The sequence below is a fragment of the Geotrypetes seraphini genome, chromosome 2 (genome assembly GCF_902459505.1).
Source record: "Geotrypetes seraphini chromosome 2, aGeoSer1.1, whole genome shotgun sequence".
NCBI classification, from domain to species: domain Eukaryota; kingdom Metazoa; phylum Chordata; class Amphibia; order Gymnophiona; family Dermophiidae; genus Geotrypetes; species Geotrypetes seraphini.
In genome coordinates this window covers 81966216-81979763 of record NC_047085.1, presented here as the reverse complement: position 1 = coordinate 81979763, position 13548 = coordinate 81966216, and the positions used below count along the sequence as shown (strand labels likewise).

General features: G+C 41.3%; 1 protein-coding gene across 1 annotated transcript in view; it reads left to right on the top strand.

Annotated features, from left to right (window-relative positions):
• SLC7A13 (solute carrier family 7 member 13) overlaps positions 1-13548 on the top strand; it is an 81752-nt gene that overhangs the window by 46243 nt on the left and 21961 nt on the right. Inside the window, exons 5-6 of the mRNA XM_033933463.1 lie at positions 6288-6411; positions 10631-10734. Coding sequence (XP_033789354.1) covers positions 6288-6411; positions 10631-10734 — 228 coding nt within the window. The remainder of the gene's footprint in view (positions 1-6287; positions 6412-10630; positions 10735-13548) is intronic.

Genomic DNA, 13548 nt, shown 5'->3' with positions numbered 1-13548 from the left:
GGCAGGAGGGCTTGGGCACCCTCCTGCTGATGATGCGGGCTCCCTCCTGCCGATGATCAGTGTGGGTGAGGTTGACCAACAGGAGGGCTTAGGCACCTTCCTGACGATGATCGGTGTGGGGGGTGGGGTTGTCTGGCAGGAGAGATTGGGCATCTCCTGTTTCGGGGCAATGGGTTGCCTGGGCTGCTGAGCTGATCGCGGCAGCTGCGATCAGCTCAACGGCCTGAATCAGAACTTATATCTGTTTTGACTTGGTCTAAGTCAAAATATATAAGTTTTGTCTGGCAACTTGTCAAACCTTTTTGGTTATGGCTGACAGGCGACTAAGTCTAGGTCGGCCCACCTCCCGCCCTATCCACTACTCCAAAAATGCCCCTTTTTGCTCTAGGCGTACAGAGGCAGGGCAAAGGCCTAAGCTGGTTTTAAATAAGTCTAAAACCAGTTTTGATTATCGGTACTTGGACAATCCGTCTTTTTGATCATCCACGTGCCAACTTAGGCCGCTTTTTGGACATTTTTATTTTTATGAGCCCCATAGTAAATAAGGCAGATTTGATCAAATATTGGCTAATAAAGATGGAGCTGGAATTTCTATTTTTAACCATTTTAACCAATTTCTATTTTTTCTATTTAATCCATCAACTGGATTTAATAACTTACTGTTGTGTTAATGATATTTCTTTCTCTGTTCTAATATAGACTCTCACATTATGGTCAGATCATTCTCTTTCTGATTTTGTATTATATTGGAGCAATTGAAAATGAAAGTACAGGGACATTTAAATCTGACATATTATACGGTATAACAAGGAGGGTGATTGATCAAGAATGGTGCTGGTCAGCCATTGAAGAAACTATCCCCCTCACATTCCTGATCAAATAGTTTGGGTAGACAAGTGGAATACTATAAGTTACTGGGGTGTCCAACCTGCTGCTTGAGGGCCGCATGCGGCCCCGTGAAATATTTTGTGTGGCCCCGGTCAAGGGCGATGCAGTGTTTTCCTCTGCTGCCCCGGGGTATTTACCGTCTTGCCGGCTCCATCCTCTGTCTTGCTGCAGTGTTTGTGTGGCCCCAGAAACACTTTTTTCGGCCAATGCGGCCCAGGGAAGCCAAAAGATTGGACACCCATGGACTAGACTTTAAATTCAATTGCTTCCCCCCTCCCTCGTGTCAAAGAAAGGTAAATAAATAAATAGTTTATGGCAGACCTGATTAAGCGGAAATAGAATTGTAGAAAAATGGAGTGCAAGTATCATACAGAATTGACCATATTCTAATAAACAAGAATGGAGGAAGGCGGTAAGGGCCTTATTCTATAAACAGCACCCAAGTTAGGCGCCACTTAAGTGCCCTAATCATGGCTGCCTAGCAACACCTAACTAAAATTCACAAGCAACTAAATTGTTTTTTAATTGGTTAAATGGTGTGGTAATTGACTATGCCACTAAAAAACATTTTTTTTTATTACTAATTACCCTCCTCTTTTACAAAAGCCAGCAGTGCAGGCTGGCGCAGTAAATGCTCCGACGCCCATAGGAATTGAATGGGTGTCAGAGCATTTGCCGCGTGACACTCAGCTGGCAAGGCTTTGTAAAAGGAGTCTTAAGGTTGCACATGGATATCTGTGTGGCACCTAGCAATGCCTAAATCAAGGCACTCTCCAATGCCTAATGACACCTACTTAAAAAATAGGCATGGTCAAGGGTAGAGAACAGACAGCAAAAGATCTCGCTGATACATGCTCTGTTAATAATTCTCTGGATGTGCAATCTACAGCTTCTCAATTGGCAGTTTATTTTAAATCACATATAGAAAAGCTTCAATCAAAGCTGAAGACAAAAGATCTGCTTAGGACATTGATCTGGAATCCGATTGGTTGCCAGTGGACATGATTTGGCATTCTTGTTCACCTTTATTAATAGAAGACCTTGACAGGCTGCTTAAAAAAAAATTCTGAGTCACATTGCATTCTTGATAATTGTCCTACACATTTGATGAAATTGATCCCAAGTATCTTTAAGTAACTACTATTACAGTGGCTTATTTCCAATTTTAAAGTAGAAGAATTTCCTTAAAACATTGGAAAATTTGTTCTTACCCTAGTTAGGAATAATATGGCCAATTTCTGTGTCAGAGATTATAAATGATAAATTTTTAGCTTCCGTAACTAATATTGCTAAAATAATGGAAGGCTTAGTCACTGGATATTTAGAAAATTACCTGGATCAATTTAACATCTTGTATGTTTCTCAGTTGGGCTTCCATGCTCTGAATATTGCTGAGATCTTGCTATCTATATATTAGTTACCCAAATTAAGTATATCATGAGTCATGGTAATCAAGCTTTAATAATGCACTTGGATCTTTCAAGTGCTTTTGATCTTGTTCATCATGATATACATTTAAGGATGCTGGATAGTATTGGAATATCAGGTAGGGTCCTAAATTGGTTTAAGGGTTTTCTTTCATTAGATCATATGTGGTTAAGATAAACGGGGATTTTTCAGAGTGTTGGTCGTCTAGTTGTGGGGTCCCTCAGGGATCCCCATTATCACCTATCTTATTTAATGTGTTGTTATCCTCTTTAGGAAATTTACTTGAACAGGCTGGTTTCCAGGCTTATATATGCGGATGATTTTACTATTCTGCTCATTATCGATTCAACATTAGAACACATACTTCCCAAGGTAATTAGATGTATGTTTGTCAGAGCTTGGATGAAACAAAAAATTTTTTACAAAGTAATGGGGAGAAAACAAAATTTTTATTGATTGGCAACAATGTCAAAAGGGATAGTCACTTTGGGAAGGGGTAAAACGCGGACCTTACGGACCTGACGGACCTCGCGGATCTAAACCCATACGGCCTTAAAAATCTGAGGTCCGTGTCGGTCCTTGTCCGTGGCGCTTGTAGTTTCTGTCGCTGACAGACCTTGATGAGATTTTAGCACTGACGGATCTGTCTCAGCATAGGGAGGGAAAAGTGTTAGGATCCGTCAGCGCTAAAATCTCTTCGAGGTCTGTCAGAGCCAGAGACTCGTGCTGGAGTTTGGAGACCTCTTTTCCATAACGCACATCCAAAACCTATGTCCCTGCTCTCTTGGCTTCTGCTCTGCCGCTCCAGCACTAGTCTTTGGCTCTGACAGACCTCGAAGAGATTTTAGCGCTGACGGATCCTAACACTTTTTCCTCCCTATGCTGAAATCTCATCAAGGTCTGTCAGCGACAGAAATTACAAACGCCACGGACACGGACCGACATGGACCTCAAATTTTTAAGGCTGTACGGGTTTAGATCCGCGAGGTCCATCAGGTCCATGAGGTCCGTGTTTTACCCCTTCCCAGTTACTTCTCCTTTCAGATAGGCAATATAACTTACACTCTGGAAGAATCAATTAAGATGTTAAGTATTATTTTTGATTCTAAATTAGTCATGATGAAATGAGTTAATCATTTGATTAAAAGTTTTTGGACCATGCAGAAACTAAGAAGGATCCAAAAATATATTTCTCTGGATCTATTTAGGGTAGGTGTGCAATTATTTATCTTAAATTAGATTACTCCAATATAGTTTATCTGGGAGTATTTAAAAACTCACAGGAGCAATTACAGACAACCCATAATATGGCAGTTCACCTAATTCTTGCTTTAAAAACTTCAGACCTTGTCATCCCCTTTTATATGACTTTGAACTGGCTTCCAAATCAAGCTCGTGTGATGTTCAAATTATCGAGTTTGATTGTCAAGATATTATATGGCCTACTTCTGTCATATATGATAGTTGATCTGCAGACCTGTATTTACACAAATTCATCTCATTCAGCATTTTTATCTATTGTTCTTTCTCAGTCCTAGAAATATTCAATATAAGAAACATTCAATATAAGAAATAAGAATATATTTCAATCCTCATTCTCATATGTAGCAGCTAATTTCTAGTAAGCACGCTCAAGCAAGTTTAGGGGGCTCATTTCTAAAAGAGAAAAGCATCCCAAAAATGGCATAAAGTGGCATTTGGACATTTTTTTTCTTGCTAAAATGTACAAATCATTATTTTCAAAACCCATATTTTAGGTGTTTTTCTAGGCTGCCATCTCCTGTTCATCTAAATTCCAATGGGACTTGTTGAAGGTATGTTTTGGGCGGGCTTAGGATTTGGACATTTTGCAACAATAATCAAACATTTAATAAAACATCTAGGGCCCCATTTAGATGTTTGGAGCTAGACCTGTTTTAAAAGCAAATAAGGGACAAAAAGATGCCCAAACTGACCAGATGACCACTGAAGGGATTAAGGAATGACCCCCCTTACTCCATCATTTGTCAATGACCCTTTGCCATCACCCAAAAAATATGAAAGAAATGGTACATTCCAGTCTGTTTGATAGTTCCATTTGAGTAGAACAGAGGTGGTACTGCAGTGAACGTCGCACCATAACCTGCTTATATTGTATAGTGAGCCCTCTAAAACCCACCCAAAACCTACTGTACCTACATAAAAATGGGTGTCAGGTCAAAAGCGCGCCGGGACAAAGGCGCGCACAGACAACTGAGCGTAACGCAGAGGCGCGCACCGAAGAAAATCACTGTTTTTAGGGGCTCCGATGGGGGTGTGTGGGGGGGAACCCCCCCACTTTACTTTATACAGATTGCGCCGCGTTGTGGGGGGTTTGGGGGGGTTCTAACCCCTCACATTTTACTGAAAACTTTACTTTTTCCCTAAAAACAGGGAAAAAGTTAAGTTTCCAGTATAATGAGAGGGGTTACAACCCCCCAAATCCCCCACAACGCCGCCGCGATCTGTATTAAGTAAACTGGGGGGGTTCCCCAACAAAACCCCCGTCGGAGCCCCTAAAAACACTCTTTTTCTTCGGCGTGCGCTTCCGTCTTGCGCTTAGTTGTCGGCGCGCGCCTTTGTCTTCCGCGGTTTTGTCTATGAACCTGCAGACATAAGGGCTATTGTAGTGGTGTACATGTGGGTACAGTAAGTTTTGGGTGAGTTTGGAGGGCTCACTATGTAATATAAGTGGGTTATGGCGAGATGTATACTGGGACTTTTTAATATGATTTTCACTGCAGTACCCCTTAGTGTGCCCCTCTGCTCTGCTGAAATGTCTTTGTGGCCACTGTCCTAAAATACTGGCTGCTTGTAGTCCCAATGGTTTGTTTGTATACATTTTTCTTTTGGATGGGGTTTTTGGTTTCTGTTTTTGAAAATTATCCTATAAGATAGATGCAGAGAGCACAGAAATGTCTAGAAATGGTCATTTTCAAAATTAAAGATAGACCTTATTATTTTCTCTACAGGACTTTTGGATGTGTTTCTCAAAACATCCAAACTTGGACTTGGACATCCTATCAAAAATGACCCTCCACATCTCTTTAGTTTTGCTTTATATAAAAAGGCTGCTAAAACTCAGTTATTTCAGAAGCATTTCATTGGTAACCATTAACATGTATTAATTATTATGAATATTCCTAGATAAATGATCTAGTATCGCTTTTGTTATCCTCTTAGATATGATATTTCTTGTTTTATATATTGGCTAAATTGTAAATTAATTGTGAATGATTATATTAGCTTCTTGATGTCATTGATTTTTGTCAATTGTAAATTACCTCAATCTATTTTTGCTACAGGCAGGAAATAAGTGTGAAATTTAATGTAATAGCAGAATATAGGATCTGTAACTATAACTTAACCCTTTACTTTTGAGGCACTGGTCATTTTTCCATTTTTGTCTCTATTTTCTAAATGCCAGTGTGTTTTTTTTCTCTTTGTTATATAAGTGCCTCTGGGTACATCTACGCCCCCTTAGGAAGAAGTGCACCTATAAAATTTATACATGTTCAATAAAAATGTTCTAAACATGTTGTAATTTACAGTATATTTTTTTAAAATTGTGAATGTACAACACTATTTTTTGTAAATCATGTAATATTTTGTCATCGTTCAATATATCCAATATAATTATAATTGCTTAAAGGGTACCATCTAGTGGTCAGATTCAATGTCCATGTTTTCAGGGATCAGGAAGAATCTGTGGTGCCTGGCGCCCAAACAGGACTCTTGTAATGAATAGACAAGCAGTGTAATAAATAGACTATGCATGTTGGGAGAAGATGAGGGGGTGGGGGGAATCTCCTGAATAGTTGAAAATAATGGTCCATAGTACCAGATCTCAGCTCTGATTGAAGTATTATGGTGCAGGGGGAACTGAGAAAATTGCCAAAAATCAGCATTTTTTCATGGGATCTCTTCATTTCTTTTCTTTCTTCTCTCTCTAGGAACCTCCCTCTTGCCATTGCCATTTCTATGCCCATTGTGACTATCATTTACTTGCTCACCAATGTTGCATACTATGTTGTACTGGATATGCCAGCTGTTCTTTCAAGTGATGCTGTTGCAGTGGTAAGTCAGCCATTAATAAGTATGATGTTAATGTTACTTTAAATATTAGCAGAAGACACTTTTTTTTTCCTCAACTATTACTTGGTTTATTTGTATTATCAAATGATTGTTTTGGGTGTAACATGGCGGGGATGGGTGGAACTGGGTGGGCCTGGGGCTAGGGGGTCTGGATTTTACATATGTAAAATCTGGTAACCCTATGATAGAATAATGCTTAGGCAACCTGCTGGCACTTTCATGGGCAAGTGTACACTTGCACTCATAAGTTCTAATATTCTGTACATTTACACTTGTAAGGGATAAGTCCAGCGTTAGGGGTGGGCAAACAAGGCAATTGCCCTGGGCCACCATATCACAGGGGCCTCAAACCTGCCTGAAGTTGAAAGAGGGACAGCCTGCAAACAAGCCTTGGGGCTCCCTCTTCATAAGAACATAAACATAAGAATATAAGAAACGCCTTCACTGGATCAGACCGAGGTCCATCTAGTCCGGCGATCCGCACACGCGGCGGCCCATTTTAGTACTCCTTTATGAATTCCCGGATTTACCGTATCCCTCAATATGATATGCAAGAAGGTGTGCATCCAACTTTCACTTGAATCCCAGCATAGTAGTCTCCTCCACAACCTCCTCCGGGAGCGCATTCCAAGCACCCACCACGCGCTGTGCGAAACAGAACTTCCTGACATTTGTCCTGAACCTGCTGCCACTCAGTTTCAGTCTATGACCTCTAGTCCGTGTCACATTTGAGAATGTTAGTAATGCTGCTTCTTGGTCTATTTTATCAAATCCTTTTAATATTTTAAAAGTCTCTATTAAATCCCCTCTCAGTCTTCTCTTCTCGAGGGAAAACAGTCCTAGTTTCTTGAGTCGATCTTTGTAGCTCAAATGCTCCATCCCTTTGACAAGTTTCGTGGCTCGCCTCTGAACTCTCTCCAGCAGAGTTATATCCTTCTTAAGGTATGGAGACCAGTGTTGGACACAGTATTCTAAGTGCGGTCTGACCATTGTTCTGTATAGTGGCATTATGACCTCTTGCGATCTACTCATAATCCCCTTCTTAATTATGCCCAACATCCTGTTTGCTTTCTTCGCCGCCACCGCACATTGTACCGAAGGCTTTAAGGTACTGTCAATCAGTACCCCCAAATCCCTTTCTTGGCATTTTGTTAGCTTCACCTCCAACATCTTATACTCATATTCTTTGTTTTTCTTTCCTAGATGCATCACCTTGCATTTGTTTATGTTAAAGTTCATCTGCCACTTTGTTGCCCACTTTGCCAGCTGGTTCAGATCTTTCTGGAGGTCCTCGCAGTCCCGTTGAGTGCCAACCGCCCAACATAGTTTTGTATCATCAACAAACTTTATTATATTGCATGTTGTTTCCTCCTCCAGATCGTTTATAAAAATATTGAACAAGATAAGTCCAAGAACCGAGCCCTGGGGCACGCCACTGGTCACTTTCTCCCAGTCCAAGAATTTCCCATTTATGCTAACCCTCTGCCTTCTGTTTTCTAGCCATTTGCCGATCCATCTGTGCACTTCTCCTCCTATTCCATGGCTTAGTAGTTTATTCATAAGCCTCGCATGTGGGACCTTGTCAAATGCTTTCTGAAAGTCCAAGTAAATTATATCCACTGGATCTCCACTATCCATTTGTTTGTTCACTTTGTCAAAGAATTGCAGTAAATTTGTCAAACATGACTTCCCTTTCCTGAAGCCATGCTGACTTGCCCTTAATAGATTGTGATCCTCCAAGTGTTGTACAATGTTTTCTTTAATTAGTGTTTCAATTATCTTCCCTGGAACCGATGTGATGCTCACTGGTCGGTAGTTTCCTGGATCCCCTCCAGTGTCTGCCCTGGGCTGCATCATGTTTACCACTGGCCCTGGCAAGGGGTGTGTAAATGCAGGAACCCAATTATAGAATTGCTATTTTAATACTTGGGATCTCATTTTTTTGCCTTCTTCCAGGGACAAGGAGCTACCACAAGAAAGCATCACAAAAATGCTATCTAACGATGCTTTTCTTACTTCGGTTTTGACCACTCTTTCCTGCCTGCAGATCCCAAGTTCCTGCTTAACCAACTTCCTCAAATGGTTCAGCTGCAATAATGGTTCACTGCCTCCAAGAAACTTATATCATCCATATCCTCCCTACTGTTTTTTAATTGATCCACTCTCCCTCTTAAAGCCTATCCTGGCTTCTTGCTAACATTAGTAATAATCCTATAGTATCCTCTTCCATTCCCCAACCTGCACTTGCAACTTCAAAGTAGAAGAGGAGGAGATGCAACTAATTAGCAACCAAGGATCTGTCTGTTCATCTCTGTCTGATTAAAAATATCAGCAAAAAACAGACTTCTCTTGTGATAAGTAGTAGAAATAAAAATGCAATTATATGCAGCTATAAGTTTTCAGATCTTTTTGCCACTAGAGAGGGCTGAAAGTTAATTTTCTAAATTTATTCCAAGCCTCAAAAAATAGGTGGCTAGAAATAACTGCCTTCCAAAACATGCTTTTTTTTTCATTAAAAAAATTGGCCTTTTAATTTGGCATCCAAAGAATAGCAATAGCTACAGTATTTGTTCATTCATGTGCATCAACTCAAACCCTTGCATTCTCTCCAAATGCTCTCCTTCGATCTGTTCAAAACTCTGCTGAACACCTCCCATTCCACCAATGTCGCTCTGCCCATACAACCCTCCTCCTCAAGTCACTGCATTGGCTCCTTATTCATTTTCACACACAGCTTAAATTCTTCTTACTGATCTACAAGTGTATTCACTCAGCAGCTTCCCAGTATCCCTCCGCTCTCATGTTTCCCTATATTTCTCCCAGGAAATTCTGCTCATCGGGTAAGTCTCTCATCTCTTAATCTGTACCCTTCTCCTCTACGGTCAGCTCCAAACTCCGTTCCTTTTACTTTGCTGCACCGCATGCCTGGAACAAACTCCATCTCTGGAAGTATTCAAATCCATGCTCAAAGCCCACTTCTTTAAGCTACTTTCAGTTCCCAAGTCCAACTCTTTTGCTAAGCACCCATCTGTTTTATCATTTCCTCTGTAATTCCCCACCTGAGCACTGTGTACAGATGTACCTTTTTTGGTCCAGTTTGTCTGTAATAACTAGATTATAAGCTCTTTTGAGAAGGGACTTTCACTTCCATGATAATGTACAGTACTGCATATGCCTGGTAGCGCTATGGAAATGATAAGTAGTAATAGTAGCTGAACAGCTTTGTTCCACATGTGCATTGCTGCTTTTTTAAAGTTCAGAACATTCATTCAGGCTTTAGACACAAGAGGGCGCTACTGCATTATTTTCTCAGGCTTGAATGGGATCATAATAAAACTTAGCCAGATCAAATCAGTATACCATACACCATGGAGCTAATCAGTACAACTGTCCCATCTAGAGCTGACAAGATCCAGAAATAACCAGTTTGGCAATGTTTGTGGTTCATTGAGTTTTGTATGGTTAAACACCGTCATATTTACAAGAAGCACTGGCTATTTATTTACCTAGCAGGAAACTGAGATCAGAAACTGCTATGAGTTTGAAGACTGATACTGTATGATATGTGGCAACAGGTCAGTCAGCTTTTTCAGTGTCTGCAGCGAGAATGTGAAATAAGTTACCAGGAACTTTGAGATTATGTAAAGGTAGTGACCATTTTCGTAAATTGCTTAAGACAGAATTTTTGTGCAAGCTTTTTAAGATTAAGAAATGCAGGGGGGGGGGGGTTATGATATTACAGGTTGCTGATAATTGAATATATTGTTTTGTATTGTCAATAGTTTTATGATGTAAATGGATTTTATGTGTGTTATTTGTAACTCGCTTTTGTTTTAGGTGGGAGATAAATTTTAAAATGATTATTTTTTTCTTAAAAAATTTACTGGGGCAATGGGGGATTAAGTGATTTGCCCAGGGTCACAAGGAACAGCGTGGGTTTGAACTCTAGAGTTAACCAGTTGTTATACAGTTCTGTCTCTGGCACTATTCAAATCACCCCATTGCCCCAGGTACATTAAATAGGTTGTGAGCACACTGGGACAGACAGGGAAAAAGTGCTTGAATACCTGACTAAATTCATGTAAACCATTCTGAGCTCCCCTGGGAGAACGGTATTGAATAAATAAATCAATAAAAATAAAATGTCAATCTTTTACACCACCCTTATTCTTTAAGCTGTGAATATTTTGTTCTCTTGTAGACCTTTGGTAATGAAGTCCTTGGTTATGCTAAGTGGATCATTCCTATTGCAGTGGCCATGTCCTGCTATGGTGGACTGAACTCCTCAATCATTGCAGCGTCTCGGTATAGTATAATAAACAGACTCTGCAAATTGTAGAAACTTGTGTATAGTACTCCCCTGATATTCGCGGGGGTTCCATTCCAGGAACCCCCGTGAATCTTGAAAAACCACGAATATGGTTTTTTTGTGGGAGAGACTGGAAAGGGCAGCGGGAGAGGCAGGAGAAAGCAGCTAGAGCGTCGGTGAGTGAAGGAAATCACTCGTTGTATGCTCCGACCGCCTCTTCCTGTACTAAAGTCGGGCCTTACCAATCAGGAGCTGCATTTCAAAGCAGCTCCTGATTGGTGAGGCCCGACTTTAGTACAGGAAGAGGCGGTCAGAGCACACAGCAAGTGATTTCCTTCACTCGCTGGCGCTCCAGCTGCCCTCTCCTGCCTCTCCAGCTGTCCTCTCCTGGTCAGCGGTTCGCGGTCAGAAAATACCGCGAATGACCGGGACCGTATCACTTATGAAAAAAATAATCATCATAAGCACTACAGTACATATAATACCAAATGCAAATATATATGTAACTTTTCAGTTTTCAATCACTCAGGCCCCGATTCTCTAAATAGCACCGTGGTCGGCAGCCCCCTTAAAAGCGACTGCCGATCACTTGTCAATTACATGACAGCGCCATTTAGAAAATCACATCTCAGGCAAAGGTAGGCACCAGAAATGTAGGCCAGAGTTTTCAAGGCCTACATTTTCAGTTCCTACCTTTGATGTGAATCACACCTTCATAGGTGCTTTACGGCACCTAATGCCACTTGCGGAATTAGCTACGCCTACAGTGGCATTAGGAACCGTAAGGCACCCATGAAGGTGCAATTCCAGGGGCTTTTTTTTTTTTTATAGGCGCTGATAGACACCTTGAAAATCAGTTTAGAACATCATTTAAACAATGTTTTTCACTTAGCATGGGTGCCTACTGGTGCCTAAAAAATTGGTGCCATGGATAGAACATGGCCCTCAGTGTTTAGCAAAAACTATAATATATTATGTTTATACTGGATTTTAGAAGACGCTATCAGATTTCCAATCTGTTGTCAGCATGCAAAATATCATAAAAATGCAGAGTGTCAGTGAGAATTTGCCCCTAAGTGGACCACATGTTGTAAAATATTCATTCTGAAAACATTTTTAGGGCTCCTTTTACAAAGCCATGGTAGTGGCTGCTGCTGCGGTAATCAATCTGACACTCATTTATTTTGTTTTCTATCCTGTTGTCTCCAAAGAGCTCAGAACAGGTTACAGGTCAAACATACATAATTTCAGTTCACGTTTACAATACAAGTTTTTATCCTAACCCGACACACACTAGGAGTCTAATATCAATATAAGTGGAGGGCCATAATCAAAAGAAACATCTAAATCCAATTTGGACGTAGGTGCTAGTCGCCCAAAGTCAGCAATGGCAAAATGTCCATTCTCAAAAAGTATGTCCAAAATATGTTGTTTTTTTTTAATTGTCTATCTGTACGTCCAGTGATGTTCGGAAGGGGGGGGGGGGGTGTTTCCAGCAGCAAGGACTGGGCATCCCTCCTGCCGGCAATGTTCAGGATGGGTTCTGGCAGGAGGGCCTGGGCATCCCTCTTGCCAGTGATGTTTGGGGGGTTCCGATAGGAGGGATTGTAGGCACCTACCAGGGCAGGATTAACCAATAGGCCAAGTAGGCACGTGCCTAGGGCCCAAAATGGTCAAGGGGGCCCGATGAAGGAGGGCATCAACATTGTTTTGGGCCCCTCCAGCATCAATCAGCAATAGGGGCCCCCCGATCGGCAACGCGGGCCCCACCCTGATCGGCAACGCAGCCCCCCCTCCTCAACAGAAAGTAAGACAAGCAAGCAACGCGGGTAAGAAAGGCAATGGGAACTGTAATTATGCAAGTGGTGCTGCTTGACCAAAGCTTCCCTCTGATGCAGCTTCCTGTTTACGCCTGGGCGCATGGTGAGGTGGGGCGGGGCAGGGGACCCAGTGTACTTGGGTGCCTAGGGGCCCTCGATGAATTAATCCTGCCCTGCCTACCACAGGCCTAAGGAGGCATGTAGGGCCATCCTAGACCTGCCTAAGGCTATTTCCAGGTAAAGGAACGCCCATGCCAAGCCTTTGGCTAGCTTAGTTGGGCCAACATGCCTTCTAGGCAGCCTGCCTCGGATTTATGTGTGTGTTTTTTTTTAAACATGTGTCCTGATTGGCTGATTAGGCAGCAGTTGGCCGCCTACAATCGGGATGCAGTTTATAGAATTTGGCCCCTTGTGTCCAGATATTCTGTTCTAGTACCTGGATTTGGTTTCCCTCTGATTATCCAGGTCTGGCAGTCAGCGTTTAAAGAAACACTGACCACCATTGGCTGAGTATATTAGGAGCTTAGAAATGATGCTTATAAATTTAGAACTCAATGGATCTGGTGAATGGAAACCTTCAATTCTGAAGCAAAATACTTGTGCTAAAATAATTTGTGTCAAAGGTGACCACTGATTAATTTTAGTACAACACCTGATATAAAAATGTACTGCTGATTAGAAATGTGGGGTTCACTAAAGCTTTATGTGAGCTCTTATATATGATGGTCTGCCCTTCAAGAAAATTTATATTTAGAGAAAAAAAAATAAGAGTGTGAGGAGCTGGCTATACTTTGGTATTGTACATCACTTTCCCCGCCACCTTTTTATCAAGCTGCGCTAGAGGTTTTTAGATCGGGCCACCGAGGTAAGTGCTAAATGTAGATCTGCCATTCATTTGTCAAGATTTATAAGTTGAATTTATAATCCTATCTTTTCTTTCCCACTCTAAATCATCCTCTGTTGTCACCAATTTTCATCTCATAACTTTAG